General features: G+C 38.0%; 1 protein-coding gene across 1 annotated transcript in view; it reads right to left on the minus strand.

The window, feature by feature from the left end:
• The window catches only part of SLC6A6 (solute carrier family 6 member 6), a 53941-nt gene extending 30543 nt beyond the window's left edge, over window positions 1-23398 (minus strand). Inside the window, exons 1-4 of the mRNA XM_089520978.1 lie at window positions 23363-23398; window positions 18377-18442; window positions 2678-2917; window positions 2173-2307 (exon numbers count right to left, since the gene is read on the minus strand). Of these exons, the coding sequence (XP_089377104.1) occupies window positions 2173-2307; window positions 2678-2917; window positions 18377-18431 (430 nt within the window). The 5' untranslated portion in view covers window positions 18432-18442; window positions 23363-23398. The remainder of the gene's footprint in view (window positions 1-2172; window positions 2308-2677; window positions 2918-18376; window positions 18443-23362) is intronic.
• Between the last annotated feature and the right edge of the window lie 420 nt (window positions 23399-23818).

Consider the following 23818-nt stretch of genomic DNA (forward strand, 5'->3'; position numbering starts at 1 on the left):
TATTTGTAAAATAAGATCAATGTTTAACTCGGTTATCAGTGCTTGATGATTAAAAAAAAAATACTGCTCTGCTGGGTTTTCAAACACAGGGTCACAGGCTGATACGGGCATTGCTCAAAATCACTAACAAAGTGCACACTGGCACAGAGTTTTAGTTATCATCCCAATCCTGGCCTCATTCACTTGGCACAAAGTCCTATTGGTCTGAAGGAAACTTGCTTCCAAGTAAGTATTTTGGGAGACAAAAAACTGGTCTAATCTGGCAATCCGCTTACAAAACACTAAACTGTCCTGGAGCAATTTAATGACCTGTGAATGTACCAGCGTCTAAACAACCACTGAGCTGTCTTGGATCATGGCAGTCCTGCCATATTTTCCTGGTGTGAAATACTTCCCAGCAAGGATGTGTCAGGAACTATTCATATTCATCAAAAACAGCAAATTTAAGAGAAGATAATCCAGAGAGCTCCTTCTGTTTAGGAGGGTGGCTGGACAAAAGAGTAGCACAAGCTTAAATTCTATCAGGATCTTCTATTTTTCACTACTGAGACTCCTTCTTTCTCTTTCTCTGTTGCTATGTAAATATATATTCATAGTATGTAAATATGTACTATACATCCAGTGTACATGCACACACGCACAGACTTGGCATACCAGCATACACAATAGAATTTGACACACTTTGTTTGGCTTTACTGGCTACACAATCCTAAATTGTCATCAGGATCCTTTCCATGACCCCTCCCCCCCTTACTGGGCATCATTGTTTCTGATTTTGTGCTGTGTGTCAAATGTACGATGAGATCGGACTCTAAAAGCTTGGTGCCAGGGAAAAAGACAAAAAATGATCCTCTGTCCTCCAACACTTCAGAGTTCCTCTGCCCAACAGGTGCTTGAATAGGGAAGTCCAAGCTCAGACTTTACCTTAGAGATAGGGACAAGACTTGAATGGAGGGACACATGGGTTAGTTCACGCTGCCTTTGCACCAAAGGGCACTCCCAGCTTCAAGCACCTTCAAGCAGAAAGAGAAGCCCTCCATGCCTCTACTTCCTCTCTCCATCTCTGAGATGAAGGAAGCAGGTAGAGTCACAGGTAGTTCACATTTTCTTGTATTCTTGTATTCCATATTTGGACTCATCTCACTTACCAGAGCCTGACTCTCACCATATCAAGGAGGAGTAACTGAGATGAACAAATCATTGTTTTGGCTTCTTGTTCTGAACTATTCTGAACCCTAACTTTAAATACTAAGACATCCTTTTTCTTACCATTTCCCTCCTCTTACATGTGTCAAAGTAGTAGAGGCTTTTCATCAATCTGTAAACTACAGAGTACAATGACTCTCTACATGCAGGAATCCATTTTAAATAAGGCCTGCCTCTCCTTGTTGGACTGCAAAGGAAGACTGTGTAGGACTGAACTGACAAAGCATGTTTAGTATGTTGTTGAGAATATTTGGTTTATATTAAAAACAGTAATTCAGAGATGTGACTTCACACCAATAAACATTTCACTAAACAGAGGCATAAAAGAATAAAACGGGGCAGTGAAGTTGATGAAACCAAGGAACTCTCCAGAATTTTGTTGTATTACTGGTCTAATCATGCATAGAAAAGAAAATTGATTCCAAAATCCATTCAGAATCAAGGTAGCTCATTGACCCATGCACTCCACTATAAAATACAGTTGGCCCTCCATTATCGCGGGGCATCCATTCTGGATACACACCTCCCCATGAAAATGGAGGCTCGCGCATATCCAAGCCCCACAGACTTGAAAGGGGCCCGTGCCCGTGAGCGCGTACAGGGCGTGTTGGAAACAACGGAGGTCGCCCCTCCATGAGTATTCAAGGGCGTGGATCCCAGATCCGCACGTTAGGAGGGGTGACTGTACCTATCAGAAATAATAAACAGGTTCCCCCAGCTTTTCCTTTTTTCCCACCGCAAAAGTGTAGGTTAACCCTTCACTTAAATGGGTGATACTCAAGGCATGTACACCAGGGACACCAATGGAATTGAGGATAGAATGGTTTTCCTGCCCCAGTGACCCAGTCACTGAGAACCAAGTGTACTCTAACTGCACTGCCTCAGCCCCTCCTTTTTATAGTCCCCAGAATCTGAGAGATAATTTGGTCCTAACTGTATAAAGAAAGTAGCAAGTAAATAACCAACCGGTGAAAATAGGGCAGATCTTTTCCCAGCATGTAATTCCGCCTTCAGAGGTGTATTGTCCAAGTGCCACCTCCAGGAAAAACACAGGAAGACCTCCCCCAAACAGAAAAATGAAATAAGGTATGAGAAATGCACCTGTAAGAGAACACAGACACAAGGGAAATGAGAAAGACTGCATGACACAACAAACTTACTTGTCACTGATACAAAACAAACTAACATCATTCCCTTTTTTTAAAAAAAAAAAAGCAAGTCACCGAATTGTACTTTATCTATTACTTCACTGCTTTTTAACAGTACAATTCTATATATTCATCTATGCATAATCATTTCCCATAGAGTTCTATGGGTCTTATTCTCAGATAAGAGTCTGTAGAATTACAAGGCAAATCGTTTTAAAATCTTGATCCTACTCATATTCAGAAAAGTACTACCTTTCCATATATCTTCCCTAAAATTCTCTCTAACATCCCCCCTTACACAAAATTGCTGCAAAAATACTCACCTCCGCCATTTTTATAGCAGAGATACGGAAATCGCCAGACGTTGCCTAATCCAATAAATCCTCCAGCCACAGACAAGAGAAAGTCAATCTTGCTGGCCCACTTTTCACGTTGTGGAGGCTTCCCTTCTGCCTCATCCTCAGGCCGTGTCCCAGGGCTCTTGCCAGGGGAAGGTTTAAGAATGTCCTTGTGGAAATCTTTCAAACACTGGAGTTTCTCCTTTGTTGCCATGTTTTTGTTTTCTACAAAGAAATGTAATTACAATATAGGTTTTATAAAAAGGATGTTCGATAAGTCTTCCTCAACGGGTAACGCTGCTTAGGAACCACCTTAACAAGCAAGTATGCAAAAATGATAACCAAACTATCTTTCAAAATGATTTGCTTTTTCAAGGCAGCATGGAAATAAACATGCACAGGAAAGATGAAGCTAATAAGGTTAGTCATTTTTTATTCATAGATGGGTAAAAATATACCAATACCTCTTTCTCTTTAACACTTACAGGGGCATTTTCAAAATTTATGTTTAGCATTCCAAGTTCCTCAACATACTGAAAAGTGAGTCAGTATGTTCTTATTCATTATTCCATTGTTAGGATGAGAATCATGCAGTGTTTCATATACGCCTGGACCACAACACCAAGCTTTCCTTGACATAGGCAATTTTGGACTATGGATGCTACAATCCATTAACACCTGGAAGGCCACATGATTCTCACCTAAGATGCTAAACATCAGTAGTGCTTGGGGAGGGTTAAAAACAAGTGGAATATAACATTGCTATGTATTGTGACACTTTCTTTTCAGGGCACCAGGAACTACAACAGAGGAGAGGCCTAGTGGGTCCTCTTTCCTGGATGGAAGAGATGTGAAAGTTAAGCACTTGATCTACTGTGGATTCTATCCTTTGGTCTTTCTCACTCTCTAATCTACCTGTCACATAATCTGTAGAACAAAAAGGGTCTTGGGCTCAATCTCCCATTAGGTATCTTCACTGTCTTGGAGGATGCAGGTGCAGGATAGGTAAGGATTAGGTGACAGGAGCAGATGGGTTGACAGAGTTGAGAGAGCTGGAGTAGTGTATCAGGAATGAGGGGCACAAAAGCTGTAAGGAGTTTTAAAGGAGGCAGGAAGAAAGCAGTGTGTGTTGTGAAGAAACGGTGCCAGCAAAGGTAGGAAATGCCTAGAATACATCTCTATGCTGTGTATCCCTTTAACATTCTAGTGTATAAATTCTATGCTTTCAAACAGATTATCAACTGGGATCAACTTCTGTTTATAGATATCTAGCAGATACTTTTAGGACTTTGTGACCAGAATTTTACATCATCACAATATACCTTGTAAATGGGAGGTGGCTACTGTTGAAAACTGGTTCTTTATTAATTCATCATATTCCTGTCCCAATGTCCATTTTAACCCTGCCTTTTGCCCAGAACTTTTTCATTCTTTGTAAGCTTTACCAAGAGAATTATCAAGAAGCTTCTATTAAAATTGATTTTCTCCAACATAATGCTTTATCCCAATGAGCAATAAGGCCTTAAATAGCAGGGTTTGTTTTTCTCCTTCAGTAATTGTATTTTATTTTTAAAAAATTCTGTTCAGTTGCATCTGGACATACACCCCCACCTCAACCATTTCAAGTGGCATATTTAATTGCCACTTCAGTATTTCACTTCAATTCCAAAATAAATTTGTCTGAGTCACTCTGATGCATAATAAAGTCACATTCTTTGACATAGCAATAACTTATTAGTTAAGGAAATAGCTGGTGACAGAACTTGCTTTGCACAAATCAAAAGCCAGCCCACAAGTCACCTTAGCTTATAAACACTACCCTCAATCAAACATGCTATGTATAAAACAAATAAAGTACAGATTGACTTTGTATGGAAAAAACGTTCTTTTATGTATATTGGAAATGCTAAATAAAAGGGGAAGGCAAGATCAACATGTGCAAGATTTTATCCTGAGATCTTTTCATGTCCCAGTATGCTCAGATCTATAAAATGTAGCAGTGGGAGGTATACCATTTGTATTGTGGTGGAGGTATGCCTATACATTGCTGAGGGAAGATACACAGAGCTTATGCTCATTGTTGCAGAGTTGTGCTGTTCCATATTATCTCTTCAAGTCACTTGTTGACTTATAATGATTCCATAGACTTCATAGGGCTTTTTAAGGCAAGGAATTATCAGAGGTGGTTTTGCCAGTTCTTTCCTCTCCCTTTTTACGTTGGACACTATAATTTTCTCCAAACACCAAGAGATTTTGCATGAGGTTGTGCACATGGAAGGTTATATACAAATGACTGAACTGGCTTTATATTTCCTTTCTCATAAAATGGGGATCAAAGTTGCTTGGATGTGCCATTATTTTTCAATTTACACAATGATTCCATGATGGGATTGGCACACACAAATAGTCTCATCATATATGGCAGAAGCCTGGGTGGGGGCAATAATTTAAAATTGAGAATATTTATAACAGAACATAGATAAAAAGTGGCTCAGCTGGTAAACACTTAAGCCTAAGTGAGGACAAAAGAAATTAATACCTTCCTTAAAACAAACAAAAACGCACAATCTTTCATTATAGTGTGTTTTGTTAATAAAATATTTCTGTTTTTTCACTTAGGCACAGCAAGACTTTTATCACATTCTTCAACATTTTCTATTTGGTTTGTGTTTGTTTTGCTTAAAAAATGTGCTTGTTATTATTGCACTGGAATCCATTTGCTGCTTTCTGATCTCTAAACAGATTTAGCTTGTACAGCAATGACCTGAAACTAGGGTTGACATTAGAGCAGCAGGAAATGTGCAAGTGGAACATGATTATAAGAGAGATATGCATCAATGTACCCACACAGATTAAAACCTTTCCATAAACCATACAGGTTAGTCGAGCCAGATCTGGGACAAATTAATTGTGGACTTCCCTTAGCATTTCAGTGTCTTCGTCAGAGAAACTGAAAAGTTATGGTAAACACTGCTAAAAGATATCTTAAAAGTAAGTATCCAGAAACACCAAGAAGTTTAGCCGAGGTGGGTTTAATATCCTACAAATAGAACTGGCAGGATGGCATAATAGACAATGAATTTTATCCAACACATGTTTACATACTGTTAATTATAGCTACAGCGGCAGTGGGGTTGGAAAATAGCAAACGTGTAACTCCTCAAGAAAGGCTGCTTTCAAATATGGGCACTGTTGTTTTCATTTTCTTTTCTTTTTTTTAATTAAAGAAAGCTGAAATGCCATAGTATGTGATAGATCATGCTTTTGGTTACATAAGGGAATAATCCCAAGATATGATGCCTGCATGTTCAGTATTAACATGCCATAACTGTGTAGACTAGGTGAGCACTGTGCTGATCTGCCAATACTGCATGTATAGCAATAGGGGACTAAGTGTTTTTTATACATAGAGCCATGTGCTAAGTCACACAAGTCCAAATTATACTGCAGAAATAATTCAGTTTGAGACTGCCCAGGCTCGATGCTAGAGAATTCTGAGAACTGTAGTCTTTGCGAGACATTTAGCCTTCTCTGTCAGAGAGCTATGGTGCCACAATAAACTACAATTCCCAGGATTCCTAAGCACTGAGCCAGTGCAGTTAAAGTAGTCTCTAAGTGGATTATTTCTGCAGTGTGTTTTGGACCGCAGGTTGTTCCCTGCTGAGCACGATATTTAAATAAGATCTCTTCTCCCTTCTCCAAAGTACTATAAATATATAAGTGAGATATATTCTCTACCTTTTTCCTGTCTTTTGAGACAGGCAATGACTTAGGGACAGACAATGAAGAAAATACATTTTTCCTTAAGTATGTATAATAAGCAAGCACATATAATGGCTGGTTACTAAACCATGTCAGAAATTTACCAGAAATTTACTGAGCTAAGTCTGTGTTGTTGCTTTTTTAAAAAGCAACCTCATAGTGAGTGCCACATTAAAAAATTAATGTTAACAAGGTTAGCTGGACCTTGATTAAAAGTAGAAGTAATTTCATATCATCTCAGTGGTTTTCTTTTTGAATAACAGAGAAGAAGTTACTGTATTTTCTGATATATAAGACTACTTTTTAACCCAGGAAAATCTTCTCAAAAGTCGGGGGTCATCTTATACGCCGGGTGTCGTCTTATAGGGCGGGTGCTGAAACCTCTGAGCTGGACTGGAGAATCTGCGGTCACCGCATATGGTGGGGGGAGCTCAAAATGGCCACGGCCGCATCCCCTCCGTATGTGGTGACCATATGAAAGCAGGAAGGGAGGCGCTGTACAAAGTACAGTATAATAAAATCTTGGAGACAGGCAGGGCTGGGCAGGCAGAGCTGACCAATCCAAGCAGGCTTTGCATACAGCAAGTTTTCCTGCTAAGCACCTGCATGTCATAAGCATCTGAATTCGAACTGCCATATTGAAATCAAATCTGATTTTTTAGATTTTTATTTGGTGTGTGTTGGAAGAGGGGTAGTCTTATATGGCGAGTATATCCCAAACTCTATATTTTAACTGGAAAAGCTGGGGGTCGTCTTATACGCCCAGTCGTCTTATACGCCGGAAAATACGGGTATCTGTTTGGCTCAAGGTGAACAATGTGAGCGCCTTTCATCAAGCAGCAAACGTTTGAAAGAGATTCCAAAATTGCAACTTGGCAGGGCTTATAACAAGAGAAATTAACTTGAGCTAGTTGTGTGGTTTTTTTGATATCACTGCTCTGAAGACTTAGAGCAATTTCTGCTTTCATGTGCCGAGTTCTGAGAACCTTGCTGTTCGTATAAGTGTTTTTGTAGCTTCTACTGTAAATCACTTGTGTAACATTCACAATGAACAGTATAATAATTCTAGCTTATGGCATTAAAAGATACTTAAAATACTGCATTGTATTGCCCTCAGATCTCATACTTTATCACCCACCCATAGTTGTTACCAATTACAGGAAATGCCAGAGAAGATGAAAAGGACGTAGTCCAAAGCACTATAGTATTGAGGGAAATTCCAAGAAAACAGTGTTTGTCTAATGAAAGGCATTGTCATGAGGATTAACAGTATTTGTGCTTAATTTCCTGTTCTATTATTCCTGAGTGAAACTATACAGTCTTTAAAGAGATAACAATCAACAACCCAATATATATTTGGAAGGTGTTCTACATGTTAGAGCTAGAGCTATTTTAATATCAGTTAACAGGGAACAAAGTATCCCAAAGACAGAAATTCTATTGTCAAAAATAACAAATTCTCAGAGAATGAAATGACTCGGTAGTCCTACTTCTCAAGAGCATGCCAGATTCTAGGAGACACATGTCTGCTTTCTTTTTATGAAGGAAAAAATGGCTTGGTCCCAAACATTTAAAATAGTTCTTAACAATGAGCCAAAGCTACCATTTATAGCAAAAAGCCAAAGCGAGTGCAGCCTTCCCAAAAAAAGAGGGAGAGGGGGGTGAAGGCCAAATTCTATTGTGAGCTTGCTTTCTTTTACATATGCATGCACCTGCTCACACACACACTAGTGGGAGTCAAAGTAAGTGCTAGAGCAGCTGTTTGGGATTTTCACTGATAATACACAGAGGAATTATTGCAGAATCCACTATGACTTTGGCCCTCTTTGGCACTATCTGCATGGCCCAAATAAACCAGCCTCCCAGGGTCCTCTTGGCAGGAAGTGTGAATGACACTCAATTCCTGAGTTTGATGCAAACAGTTTGAATGATAGCAGGCTGTTCAGTGCCAAACCCAGAGTATAAACCTCTTAAAATAAACTAAAATAAGTCCTTGTTCGCTCCAGATCTTCCCAGAAGATCTGGAGTCCTTCATTCCAATGCATGGCATTAAATCATGTCCCATTCTGCTGCCTGCTACATCCACACTGCTGTGTGTCGCTTGGTCTGTAGTCACAGAGAGTCTCATTCTGACCTCCGAGTGAGTGACACCAGGCAGTGGTGATGGCCAAACCAAGCAGCAAAACAGGGTACATATGTGAACAGCTACCCAGCATCAGAATGATAATATGGGGGGTTAGTGCTGCTCTGGGTCTAGGACTGTGGGCTGTCTCCAGCATATTCAAGCCCGGACAAACAGGGTGCTAGTCTCTCCAAACACAAATGATTAGTTATAAGACATTGCCTTTACTTCCAGCCTCTATTCATTTCCATAAAATGTTTGGTTAAATGGGAAATTGTGCTGACAATAATTCAAATTGAGTTCTGGTCTGCTACTGAGCTAATTTGCTGACACAAGGCAAGTCCTATATAAGGAAAAACCATGTCCACGTGAAATGTCACAGATTCCTTCTACTCAATAATTTCCCATTATCATTCAGTAGTCTTCCATTTCATAAAGAATTTCAGTATCCAGCTGGCTTGCTATAACAAACACACAATCTTGATTTTGCCCAGTGTTGGTTATCCATGACTATATTAAATCCTCAGGATGTTTGGATTGGTACTGAAATGAATATAGTAATGAATTAAGAACTTTTGGAGAATTGTTGGTGCAGTCTGCATGATCCAAAAGCTTGAAGGTTGAGACTTTCATCTGGAAGACTCATGCTATCAGTCATCAATGTAGCTGAAGATAGAGACAACCAAAGTCTTGTTGCTGTTTGGATATAACTCTACACTATCTGCAGAGGTCATTCTCATGAGCATCGAAACATTCCTTTCCATTTTCAATTAACTAGAACTTAAATGTTATGCCTAAACCCTAAACTGTGTTTAACTATCTTTTAAAATAATCCAACATCATAAACCAATTTAACATTGATTTGCTCCAGTAAGCAATAGTTTAGATAAGCAGGCTTCTTTCAAAATGGCTACAATGGATGAATGAGTCTGAGACTTGTTCAAATAATTAAGGATTATTTCCATATGTGATCAGTATTCTGATGACAATATTGTGGAGTAGTGAAATTAAACAACAACATGTTCAGGTTATCTGCTGGGGCGGGGGTGGGGGTGGAGAGACTAGCAGTTCCTTTTTTCCTAATGTGCCAGGGACCAGTATCAAACTTGTCCCCATTGGCTACAACTGTTTCTTACCTGGGGGTTTGACTTGCAACAGTAGGTGACAGCCTGTGGCCGAACAACAGCACAGGGTCCCTTACTTTAAGTAGTACTGGCTTAAAACATGCATAAGAATCAGGATGGGCATGGTTGAAGAACTCTGCCAGTAATTTACTGCTCCTCCTTTTGGGAGCCACAGCTTTAATCTTAAAAACTTAAAATGTGTTAAAAGTCTGTGCAAGTTAACACATTTTTGAAGGATGTATTCTTTCCTGGTATATAATAAACAGATAAATCTTGTGTTTTGAAAATGTCTCCCTGTTTTTCTTATCTTGCTTTTCTCAAAGCACTTTCTTACCAGACTGCCACATTCCATTTTATATTGACTTCTGCTTTATTTTGTCTTCAGTTTTATTTTTCACCATGGGCTGCTCTGAAGTGGCTCACACTGCAAAGTGAAGCTGAGTTTTGCCACTCCTAGAGAAGAAAAGTTGCTCACTACAGTTTCCCAGGTCTTTGTATGCATACAAACCCCAGCTTTACATGAAGGAATAGCAAAACTGTAATCGTTCACTTCTTCTGTATTTATCTATAGTATTCTTGGTACAAATCAGGAGTGGGCAATCGCCAAAGACTAGGCAGGCACGTCACATTAGCCCTCCAGGAGACTTTGGAGGGAACCCACCCACCCAAATATTTTTTGCCCCAAAATGTCCTCAATGAGGTGTGGAAACATTTTCTCCAAGTTTTCTTATTTCTTCTGGCCAATTTAGAACCAAGAGACACCCTTTTTTAACAACTGGAAATGATTTTAAAAATTAAAACTTTTGTTTGCTGTTGGAGAAACACCTGGGAGTCACAAAAAGGGGCTGGGAAGCACTCTAGCCACCTCTGCTATACATTATTACACTGCAAGGGAACCCGCATAGAAACTAGGGCCATAGGCATATTTGCTATAATAAAATGTAAAATTCTGCATCTTATGTTTTTCATATTTATTTTCAATTATTATTAGACTGTTTATATACAAAAAATTCAAAGCAGTGAAATAACAGAATTTACGCTACATGTAAAATCAGTTAAACAAAGGAAGTATACATTTTCTTTTTATGCTACATAAGGAGGGACTGAAGTCAAGGTGACAGATCTGTCAGAAAGAAGAGAAGCCTCTTCTGATTGGATTGATGAGAATTTAGCATCTCTTTTGGCCTCACATATTCCATAAAGACCTTTAAGATTTGTTTTTGGTTTTTTTAAAAAAAAAAAAAAGAGACAAGCTGCACATACTGATAGAGGGTCTCTTCTTTATTTAAAATTATTAAGGTAAGAAGGGCAAGGCTTCAAAAAGAACTGAGGATCTCAAACTATAGTATAAACCCTGGCTTGTTCCAGAATAAGCACTTTCCCTTTTGGGACAACAAAAACAACCACATTTAATTAGAAACTTTCTAGTTCAATTCTAGCTCTCACAAAGAGAAAAGTGAAGGCACACCATGTACAAGTCAACAACTTATGCATGGAGTATCTTGATATATTAAGCCAAGATATGATTGTCCAATATATTATTGTATGTCCAAATATGGGTATATCTCATATAAAATTGTGCTCTCCACAAGTGTAGCCACACCTTTACAAGCCACTATAAGATCCATATGAAGTATTCATGAGAAATGGTAATTGTATTAATTGGAATCAAATTCACTACATAAATCACTTTTGCATTCTGTAACCTTCTGTGTTTTCCGCCTTGATGGATTTTATGAAGCATGAGTGCTTGGAAGACACCTGCTGTCAGATGTTGCAATAATATCAATATCCAGACCATTTCTTAATCTTTGGCTTTCTTTTTACTGCTGTATAGAGCCACAACAACACTTTTTGAGACACAAGACTTGCATTACTTCCATAAGCTAAATAATGGCTAGCAAAACAATGATGCCAAATGTCTACAGATGACAAGAGTAGTCACTGTTATATATTGCTGTATGTATTGGTAATTGAGAAATGGTCCAGTAAAAGGATGTTTTTGTTCATAACAAACCATCTTCTGCTCTCAATTAACACCCTTGGTGGGTGAGCTAACTAAAAGCCTAACGATTGACAATAATCCAGAAAGGATCACCATCTTCCTGCAGTTTTTCCCTTGGTGTACTGCTCCTTTGACTACATCATCACTCCAGATCCAAAAGTGTTATTCTACTGTGCAACAGAAATGCAAGTGAAAAAGTGTAATTCATACAACAAATAGGAGGAACAGTGTGAACAAATGCTACTCTGTGCTGATATTGCTCTGCCTTCACAGTGAGTTGATGCAGAAGGGCAATTCAGGCATTGCTAACAACTATACAGTGGGCTTTACGGATAACACTAATTCCTCTAAGGAACATCAGAATATAATATGGTGGGAAAGAGATTCCACTGCATCAAAGATCCAATACACCAAAATACAGCTGGAATGGCCATGTAAACACCACCCAGAAAGAGGCAATCCATTATCAAAAAAATTACAAAACAGCACACAGAATGGTATAAAATTTGTAGTGCTTGTGTTAAAATATAACAAATATAAGTTTTTTGTTTATGTACTTCAGAATAGGTACTGAACAGTTTGATTCAGTGACTCGTCCAGCCTTTGTATTCTTTCTTTCCCACTCATTGAAGGCTGCCTGTCAAAACATAGATAGAAAAGTCCCAAATGACAGGCAGCTCTTTGCCCTCTAAAACCCATGATCCAAATGTCTGAATTTTTCTTTGTAGTTTAACCAGCTACATTCCTGTCCCAGTTCTGAATATAGCACAACCCCTATATTTATGGGACCAATACCTATGGTTTCACTTACCCATGTCTGAAAAAAACATGTTCTAGTGCAATTCTATGGAATGCTTCCAGATGATGTTGACCAGAGTCATGCTAGAGGACCTAGAAATGCCTAAAGAAGTGTTCTCACTAGGAATTTCTAGGTCCTCCTGCACGAATGTATAGGCAACTTCCTCAGGAAGCCATTCATTTCAATCAGGTCACTGTTATCCACAGTTTCATGTTTCCATACTAAGTCTGGGAGCAGATAAAGTGGCTGCAGTTGCACTGTAGTTTTAAATCAGTAGCATTCACAAGTTGACCTTTGGGATGGCATGTGACCTAAAATCACTTTGCTTGAGGCCATTTCCCCTCTTATTTCCTCATCTCATCAACTGCCTCCCATCCCTACCAGCAACAGCATCATGATAACCAACTTAAATTAGCGAAGAGTTTTATAACTCTTAGTTACTGAACTGGTGTGTGGAAATACTGCTGAGATAAAGAGAGTGTATCTATCTATGCTCACTCATTTAGATGGTTTTCACATGGTGTTAAAAGTTAAACCTTTTCCAAATAAATCTCCAGTTATGCATTCCTATGAGAGGACTCTGTGTCGTTTTTCTTTTTTTTCCCCTTGTGTTGCTCTGTGTATTGATCTTTTTTTGTAGACCGCTATGATCTAATTGGAATAGCGGTTTATAAATAAAACGTATTATTATTATTATTATTTTCCTCTTTTTCTCCAAACATTCAGTATTTATCAAATTGTAACAGAGAAAAAATTATACCTAACTAATTATCCATTTCTGTGCCACAGATGTGCTCCGAGTAAAGTTCTAAGTCACTGGTATAATTAACCACTCAAGTATATAGGATATATTTAACAATTATCCCAAGTGAGCAGATGAACTCTTTCACAAATAGAAATGTTACTCTTGTAGACTACAATTTCCACAATCCACAAGCCAGTATGCCCATGGCTGGAATATTCTGGAAGTGTAAACCAAAAAAGAAACTTCTTGTTAAGTATGTCCTCCTTCCTGACATGGTCACTGCACTCCATCACAGGTTCTTCTCCCCAATCAAAAGAGCTCCTAAAAACATACCTTAATAGTTTTATTGTAGACAAAGAGAAAGCCTGGCCAAGGGTGGAAAGTACTATTTAACACCAAAGGAGACAGAAGATGAGTAGCAGGGGAGCTACATGCAAGAGTGAGGAAGAGAGCAGGAGTAGACAGTGCCACTGGAAAGGAAGGACAGCTGCAATAGGAGATTGGAGGGGGAAAGGGCAATGCCTTGTATGTAAGTTTATATTTATATGTATGTATCACTGTATGCACGAGGCTGGAAAACAGTTCTTCTCTTTACAGTTAAAAATATATCAGTAATAATAACACATTTTGATAGGCCTACTGATCTACTGGACAATTCCAACATCTGAACCACCTTGTAGGCACCACTGATTCAGAAGTTTAAGACACATCAGTCACCAAATACCAGTCATTCAGTAGCAGTGACTTTAGATCACCTTGATTCAGCTATGAAAAGGAAATTCTCCCTGTGTATAATTCTTATTGTCTTTCCTGAAGACTGTGTGATTTTAGATTAGTTTTAAATCAGAAAAATGATTTTCTGTATGCTATCTCCAACAAACCTTTGACATTCAGACAGAGGGAAAACTACATTTCATAGATTTTAAAAATGCCTTAATATCTCTGCTGACGTAGAAAAATAAAATACTTCTCTCAAAACAAGCAAATATACAACCAGTTTCTTCTTACCATGCTCAGCACTTGCAACAACACAAGACCTATCATACACTTTCAACTTGAGATATACTTGCCAGTAAAATTTATCTTGAAGGGAAGGGAAGGGAAGTAGATTGCTTCAATTTCTTATATTTTCTACAAATGCCAAGTAATTTCAGATAATAATTCATATACTGTGGTTTATCATTAGTTTGTGTTAATTGCATGCAGGCATTTCACACTCCAGAAGCATGCAGAACCATACAATTAATTCGGAGACATCAACAATTGTGCTCACTCAATGTTTAGTATATATAGTACAATTTGCATTATGGATTTCTGTTCTTTTGCTTCTGCAGGAAAATAAAATTAAATCAAGTGGAAAATATTTGCATGTTCATAGCTCCAAAAAAAAAAAAAAAAAAAAAGAGGGGGGGAGCTATAGGGATATGGGCATTTGCCATGGCAAGATCTTTTATAAATCACTAGAATTAAGATTAAAATCTGTAACTACAGTGGACCCTTGTTATACGCTGGGGTTTGGTTCCAAGATCTCCCATGTATAACAAAATCCGTGTATGCTCAAGTCCCATTAAATATAATGACATAGCAAAATGGTGTCCCTTATAAAAAATGGAAAATCAAGGTAAATTTATACTTTTTTGGAACATTTTCAAACCGTGTATGCTTGAATCCATGTATAAAAAATCCGTGTATAAGAAGGGCTGACTGTATGATGTTAAATGTGTATTTCTTTACAGATCATTTGTAGTGTAAGAAATGAAGGTAAAACAATAGGGACCAGAGGATGAGGCAGAAGATCAGTTTTGGTGAATTTGGTTGTTGCTTTTAAGAAAGTCAAGGATACTGTTAATGAAAATTTAGAATTAAACAATAGAGTTTCATCCTGAATGTATTAACAAGATATTATTCTATAGTCTTTACAAAAGAACTAAATTACAGATAGTTTCAGATAAAAAACATCAGAGTAAGTGATATAAATTAGTGACCAGGGAGAAGAACATTTAAGAAATTTGAGGAAATAGAAGGGTACACTCTTTATTGTGCATTAAAAAAGACTTGGAAGATTTTTGAAGTTGTACAATTAATCAAATGAAAAATACTTATAAAATGATTTATAAATTGAATGCTATAATTATTATGGGAAACAAGAATGAAAACCCCTCATGCTATTATTAAGCTGACTATGCATCATATGACACCCATTTGAATCTAATGTTATGTTCTAAGGTTACTTTCAAAGAAATTCATCTCATTTGTACATTTTGCTGCTCTCATTTTTTTATCACATGTCTAATGATATTTAGTATTTGTCCTGCACATTAGTCTCTGCACTCACTTTCTGCTTGTCAAATAACTACACAAGCAAAAAATTTCCGAGAAATAAGCAAAGAGGAACTGATTGACTGACTGACTAAAGGCATTCTCACCTCTTGATGCACCACTACTCTCAGTACAAAGTAATCAAGCAAATGTCAAGGTTTTTTAATCCTTTTTGTTGTTCTCAAGTGAATGTTGTACAATACACTAGTTGTAGGTTAAAGTACATAATACTCAACCATTGTATTTGATTTTGAAAAGGTTGAATGCTGCTGCTTTGCATATCCTACCAGTGGAATTTACTGGGTCAAGGTAATTCTGCAGCAAGACCCAATTATTTTCCTGCTCTTTTTCTGCACTGATGGGTTAAGTAAGATCAATTTTTATGAACTTTTTTCTGCCCGTATGGCTCCTTTTCTGCATTTATGGGTTGGGTGAGAGCAACTGAAGAATTGGGATGTGAGTGTTACCATTACAATAAGGCACATACAAGCTTTTAGAACCCCATCCCATCTGTTTAGAAATGTGAAACTGGGTAAAAACTAGAAAGATTCAGTGGTTGGGTTTTTTTTGGGGGGGAGCTTCTTCGTAGAAAAATTGGGAAAAACTGAAAATAGGAAAAAATGAATTTTGGAATTTTCTTTAAACATAAACATTTCCCCCCAAATTTCAGAATTTCCAGAAATTTAGAATCTCTACCCCTGTTTTCTCTCTTAATTTGCAAACCTTAACCCCATTCAAACAGTGGCTGGATCACTACAGTGTTAACTATGTTATTATATGTAGTGCTATGGCCCTATAAAATGCTCCAGCAGAAACAACACTGTAGATGCAAATCTGTGAAGAATCTGTCTAAACTGTCTTCTGAGCATCAAAACAAACAAGTAAACAACAACAAAAATAGAAGATCTGGGTGAACAAAGTAGTGGGTCACCCAAGTAACCTGTTTAATGTGGAAATGCATTAATATTTAATATGGAGCAACCCTAAACTGGACAAGCTGTTCTAGTGTAAAGAACAGCTACACAATCCTGTCTGAGGAGGGTGAACAAGAGTCCAAATCATATTGTAAGTCCTGACTAATATAGAGCCATTGAAGATTTACCTATATGTTGACTCCCCATTCAGCAACAAATTAAAAAGTCTACCTTACTTGGGACTAACCTACAGGATTCCAGCTATCATCATATAAATATGGATCAGGCATGGCGAGTACAGGCTCCTAATCTTCACAATATAGTATATCTAAATCACAGAAAATCTTGCCATAGGGAAGTAGCTTCTAATTGGTTAGCAGCACATGTCATCAGAACTGTGGCTACTGCTTATGTTGAGTAAATCACAAAGAAGAAGAAAAACATTAGGAAATCAACTTCGAGGATAAACAGCAGTGAATTCCAAATGACAACTGTCCACTTCAGAGGCTCCTTTTATTTTAAGCCTTCTCATTTCATCATGTACCTTGTATCTATGGGGTACCTTTTATCTATGAAGTCAAACAGATCGGCGGCTTGGAGAGGCCTCTGGCTGCTCCAGTCCCAATCTAGCCCTGAGTAGCCTGAGACTGCAAAGACTGCTCTCAGAGTTTGCTGCCGCCACAGTCCTAAACAGACCACTGGCAAAGAGCAGACTTTGTCCACTCCTCTTTCCAGTGGCCCAAGGATCACTAAGGTGGCCTCAGATGGCTTCCAGCCACTCCGGGGGCATGCATCATTTACACACTCCCGGAGCAGCCAGCAGCCATTTTATTTGGCCCATTTCCTTTGGGCCTCTGTAACTTCATGCAGTGGGTAGATGTGCCACTTCCCATCTGCGCATTTTGTGTGAAAGAGAAGGGACTCTCTGGGCATATTAAGGTATATACAAAAAATACCTCACAGAGGGTAAGGTAAACTCTTGTTGGTATTATTTAATTAATTTTTAACTTTGTAATCAATGTTTTAGCTTTATCTTTTTAAAATATTGTAACCCATCTTGAATCTCATTGAGGAGAAAGGCAATATACAAACTCTGGAAATAATTAATTAATTGATTGATTATTAACTCAGGTGCACCCTGCAGCATTGAAGCAATCTACAAACATTCATGAGTGCGTGGAATGGGGTCTTCTGAACCAAATTCCTGCGATAGGTGAACAACCTTTTCTCATTAACTTTTGCTACACCTGTGTGAGATTTCAATAGTCAGAAAACAAAGAAGAGTAGATTGTGGTTTCCTTATACTTAAAGGAAACAACAACTCTATAAGAATGTTTTCAAAATAATGTGTGTCATCCAGACAAAATTCGGTACTCCTCAATCTCATTCACATCCATGGGCCAAGATGTCTATATTTTTCTGCACTGTGCCCATTCTTTTTAACCCTGAATAACTGGAAAAATGTCTACAGTCATTAGACTGGCAATAAAATTATGAGAGCAAGCAACTCTGGATCAGAGCTTGGAAAAGTCATTGTTTTGGGCTCTCGAGTCCCAGACTCATACAGCAGGTAAAGTCATGCTAGCTGGGATAATCTGATAGCTTTAATCCATCTGCTCCCAGACTTTTTCAAGCTTTTCTCTGTATACATTGGGCAGCTTAGTGTGTAGCTGCACCATAATGGATGTCTGCTGATGGTACAACTTTTCTACCACTCAAGAGAGATGGCATTGCCAACATACCACATATTAGGAAGAAAAAAATATTTTAAATGTTTCTGGATATCATTTGTAAGATGTATGAATAAACACAAATGCAGCACAAAGCTCCATGTACCAACATGCCTTCCCGCCCTCCACCAATTTCGCAAGCATCCCACCTTAGCTGCACTCACCAGTTGGAACGTCTGTCCCCTCCTCAATGTGGATGGGCAGTGCTGGTTCCTCCATAGGGTGAGGCGCTGATAGAAAGTAATGAATGATGGTAGTATTTGTCGCAAAATGATCACAGTAAGATGGCTCCTTCTTAGCATTATAATTACAAATGAGACTGATGGTGGCAGTAAGCGATCCACTCCCCCCTGCAAAGGGTTCCATTCTATGCAATAACCAACTTCAAAATAATGTGCATGCTTTGCTGTATCCAGAGATACAACCCTGATAAAGCCAATCCCATTACCATTCAATTTCATCTAAAGCACCCAGATCCATGCTCTTTCAAAAAGTCCTTTAGGAGGGCTGCACACTGCTTCCTCAAAATTAATATTGTCAAACAGGTTTTTAGTTTATCTTTAAAAAGAACAACAACAACAACTAGGAACTGAGTAAGAATTCAGAACCCCAACTAACTGTACAAAACAGTCATTTTAACAGGCCTGGTATGTAGCAATATAGCTGTTCAACTCTCTGGAGCTCATTTAAGACCATTAAAAAAATTCATGCTGCAGAAGTCAAAAGGTACCAAAGTGACGAGTCACATATATTAAAGAGAAGAGAAAGAAATGTGTACATCAAAGATGAACTTTTATACAAGGAGTATCATCACTTCCAGTTTTATTCCTGCATTTCACAAAAGGCAGTTGATGGGTATAATGTTTGCCCTGCATTTTTCCCAGTTTGTACATCCATGGGAAGCAGGCATGAAGAGATGGCATCTTTTTATGTCTTGTTTCATAAATGTACACATTTCTCCTAATGTACGCAATTTTGTAGGTATTTCCACTAACATATATATATGTGCACATTTTGATCTGAGAATCAACGTTGTAAAATTCAGAGAAGTGTGAAAATAAAAAGATAATTGTGTTCTGTTTTATGTATTACTTAGCGAAGTTTGAATCTGGCCAATTGGCAAAAAAATTGCAAGCAAACTAATTTAATTTTGATTTTATATATTTCCTATGTACAGTTCTGACTGGTTTGCATTAAAATGCGAACAGAATTAATTTGATTAGATTTTTCATATATTTCTTATGCAAGTTGTTTACAAGATCTTTCCATATTTCACATACAAATTGTTTACAAAACCTGTCTCTTGACTGCAGTAACTATTCCACCTCTCCAATGTATATGCATAAATTGAAAGACTTTATCTTCCCATATGAGCCTGCCCAAGGTTTAAGATCTGCAGGGGAGACACTTCTCTCTGTCCTACCGCCTTCACAGGTTATTGGTGGAAATGGAGAAGAAGGTCTTCTCTGTGGCTAACCCCACACCTTGGAACACTCTCTTAAGGAAAGTTAGGAGGGCTCCTTCTATGTTGTCCTCCTCTATGTGGTAAACTTTTCCAATTCAGTTTTGCAAAGTTCTTTTATATTCAGAGGCATTCATGTTCCTTTGAATTATTTACCTGTTTCTTGAAAATTAATAAATGGCCAACAAAAGTGGCTTATTCATGCCCTTCTGGCTGCTAAAAGATTAATACTTCATTACTTGAAAGATGATTTTTCGTCACCTGTCATCCAATGGATAGAAGACCTAACAATGCTTGCAACTTTAGGAAGAATGATGTACAGTTGGCCTTTCATATCCAAAGGGGTTCCATTACAGACCCGACCCCGCCAGATGCCAAAAATGGCAGGACCTCAAGTCCCGTTGTTTTTAATGGTGGCATGGCCATCTCACCACTGAGGTGAATGGGATGGGGCCATCTGCGGATGCTCAAATTCTCGGATGGCATACCTACAGTTGGGGAAGTCTGGCTGTATAGATGAAATTGACAAATGGCCTTATATTTGGACATTTGGTTAGCTTTTATAGAAACATATGACTAATGTTGTTATTTTTCCTCCTTCTGCAGTTTTATTTTCCTGCTTTTTTTATACTGACATTATTGCATGTAACTGAGATCCTTTTTAATGTAAATAGTTTTTATAAAGACCCTTCTTTCCAGCAAGCCATTGGAATTGGTTTTTAACAAAAAGGCTTTTTATGATGCCGTATTCTTTGTTTTAAAGTAAGATTTTAAATGGTTTTAATTATGTTTATGTTTTAATCTTAATTTTGTGTGTCTAAAGTATATGTGCTTTTATTATATTTTCTGCCTTTTTGTAAACTGCCCTGAGTCCTAATCTCGGAGAAAGGCAGGATTCAAATAAAGAAATGGACAGATGGATGAATGGATATCAATATTTCAATATACAGATAGACTATGTGGTGCTATATATGGAATTCATCGGGTCCCACTGATTTTCCATGTGGGATCCATGACAGGTGCTGTAGACCACTGGTTCTCAACAGGGAGCTAGAATTGAGGGACAGAAAGCCTTTCTCTAGGTACTCATCTGCTTTGCAGACCATCACACAGCATCTGCTGACAAAACAGCTGGACTTAAGGAGAGCATTCACTCTCATTCCTCCATTGGAGCTGGACTTAAGGAGAGTGTGCACTCTCATTCCTCCACTGTTCAGTGGTAGCAGCTAGTCTGATAATGATCAGGGACTTGTGTGAGAGCCTCCCTCTTCCTTCTCACAAAATGTTGTACACACTATTGCTCTAGAACAATGGTTCCCAAACTTTGGTCCTCCAGTTGTTTTGGACATCAAGTCGAAGAATTCCTGATTGTTGGTCAAATTGGCTGGGGCTTCTGGGAGTTTAAGTCCAAAACACCTGGAGGAAAAAAAAATTTGGGAACCACTGCTCTAGAATGAATGCATGCCTGCCTAGTCTGTGTATGCCTTTCCACTTTCATTTTAGCATGGATGTGGCTTGGGTGGTCAAGTATGGGGTGAGGAGAAAACATCTTTATCCACCAAAGAGTTGTCACTGCAATCATTGCTATCACTTTTAGCGTTTTGAGAAGATAAAGATTTACCAGGCTGACTTAAGTGATGGCAATAATGCTCATGAGTTGGGTTGCTTTGTATATTATGTTGAAATCTGAAGCTGAATATCCTGGTAGTTTAAAATTCAAAATAAGGACATGGTTCAAAGGAAAGGTAAGTGTACAAAGAAATTCATCTGTACAAATAGCTCTATATAAATTATTATAAAGTGAAGCATCTATTATTCTAAAAGCTCAGCTAATATATCAGCTCCACAAGATCAAGAAGATATTTATTACCACATTTGTTCAATACATATCAACCAATTCAATAATTATGGTTTCTTAAAAGGTTTTTAAAATTTTAATATTTGTTCAATGATAATATTCCTGGGCTTGACATTAAGTTAGGCAAGCAAAAAATGTATCATGAAATGGACTTTATACAAAAAATAATGTCAGACTTTAATCTCTGCTGTTTATCAAAATAATACTTTTAAACCTAAATGGAGTACTGGCTTTGCCGAACCCTCACATGTAATGAGTTTTCAAGAACAGAGGCTAAGATTTTAAGAACTGGGTCACAAAATCCCTGTACCCAGTGGGTCTCTGGTCTTGTTTACCAAACAGTAGTCCTCCAAGCTGAGTAGCAAAATTGTTATAAAAATGAAAGGAATGCCAAAAGCACTTTGTAATATGTCACTGTTATACTTGCCCATCAAAGTGTGTGTACGTCAGGTTGGCTCATTCAACCTATCAGTTTATCTAAAGGAGCTCTTTTCAATCAGCCAGATCTATGAACAAGGTGTAAATCATGACTTTCCCCACTCACTTCTCTCTCTTCTAGTTGTGTCTGTTGGACTGGACCATAAGCCCAACTGCCTTGATTTTACTATGATCTGTAAACCTGCCTAGGACCTTTTTCAGCTTAAGAGTGAGGGGATATAACTTTAGAAAATAAATAAATAAATGTGCCCTGGTGCTACATTTGTTCTAAACAAATGCAAATACAGCATGAATCACTTCATAGGTACTGGAACTGGCTCTCTAGCACAGTCTTGTGGTTAAACACTAGAGAGCCAATCCCCTACCATGTACATCAATAGCTTGCCAGACCTCAAGCTCTACTGGGATGCACAGATCAGCAAACTGATCTATTGATGGGGTTTATGAGTGGCTGGGAAGCCATTAACAACCAATGCAAGGAATCATGGAAAGAGCCTAAAATGTCTGTCTGAGGCTATTCTCTCTCCAAACCTCTCTCTCTCCCACAAACAAATACATACTTTAGAACTACTGTAGTAACTTGGATTATATATTAGAATCCAAGAAAAACAAAGCATATCTTAGCACAGAACTACCGGCAGAGAAATCTATTATTAGCTCTTGCTATATTCTATAACCTTGAACTACTGGCTTATAGCACAATCCTAAAACTGTTTACTCAGAAAATAAGTCCCACCGAGTTCAATAGGACTTACTGTCTAGTAAGTGTATTTAGGATTTCAGCCTTACAGCACAGTCCTAGACTACTCAGGAATAATTCCCCAAGGATTCAGCAAAGGATACTCTGAGATAAATGGGCACAGAACTGCATTCTTCGTTGCCTATTTCTAAAATAGAAACAACAGCACTTACCTGCTTGCTTGTATGAAACTTGGTAATCAGTTGCTTCCTTCCTTATCATTAATATTATTATGCAGTCATGACTAAACTGGGCAAGCTACTCTTTCTCACACCTAATTCAGTAAAATGGAAATAACAAGAACCCTGCTTCACAAAGTTGTTTAGACCTTATGCAAAGCAAAGCACTGAACCAGCATGGAGTTGCTATGCACACTTAGCTGATCACAGATCATCCTCTCTTTATCAGCAAGGTGAGGCTGTTGCAAGAGGAAGTGGATATCCACACCATAATCATTATGGTATTACTACTAATAATAACAGTAATAATAATATAATAAAAACCAAGCGATAACCAGATACTGAGTGTTTATCATTACTGTATTTTCTGCTAGCCTCTTTCTATGAGCAGCTACTGAGCAGTTGTATTCTGTAGATTCAGACTGCACTTCTAATATTTTGCTATTTTCATTAATGAGCATAAATAACACTTACATGAAGAAGAGTCTCTCCAGAATGGATTTTCTCTTCCTGTTTCAGAAAAAGAAAAAAATAAAATAAAATAAAACAAAACAAAAATGGAAAAAAATAAGATACTCATGGAGAAAAAAAAATGAACACAATCCTGTTGATTATAAGTAGGCCATTTTTTAAAAAAAGAAAGAAAAGAAACTTGAGATAGCATAGGCTCTTTTTATCAGGCAACAGTTTTTCTCTTATTTTCCACTTGAACATTTAACGAACTGTGCCAGCACTAAATTTGGCGGACTGCCTCAGAAGTCAGCAGATTACAAAGTAACACATAAGATAAAAATAAAAGTTTCAACACCATTCTAACCAGATGTACAAACACTTTTAATCCCTTTCCATCACTTTGGTTATGGATCTTTGTAGGATTCCTGTTGTTTACCTGCCCTTTTCTAGAACTGAAAGGTCCATCGTGGCCTATAG

This window comes from Sceloporus occidentalis, unplaced genomic scaffold (genome assembly GCF_023333645.1).
Source record: "Sceloporus occidentalis isolate IW3139 unplaced genomic scaffold, rSceOcc1.0.p SCAF_1, whole genome shotgun sequence".
Classification (NCBI taxonomy): Eukaryota; Metazoa; Chordata; class Lepidosauria; order Squamata; family Phrynosomatidae; genus Sceloporus; species Sceloporus occidentalis.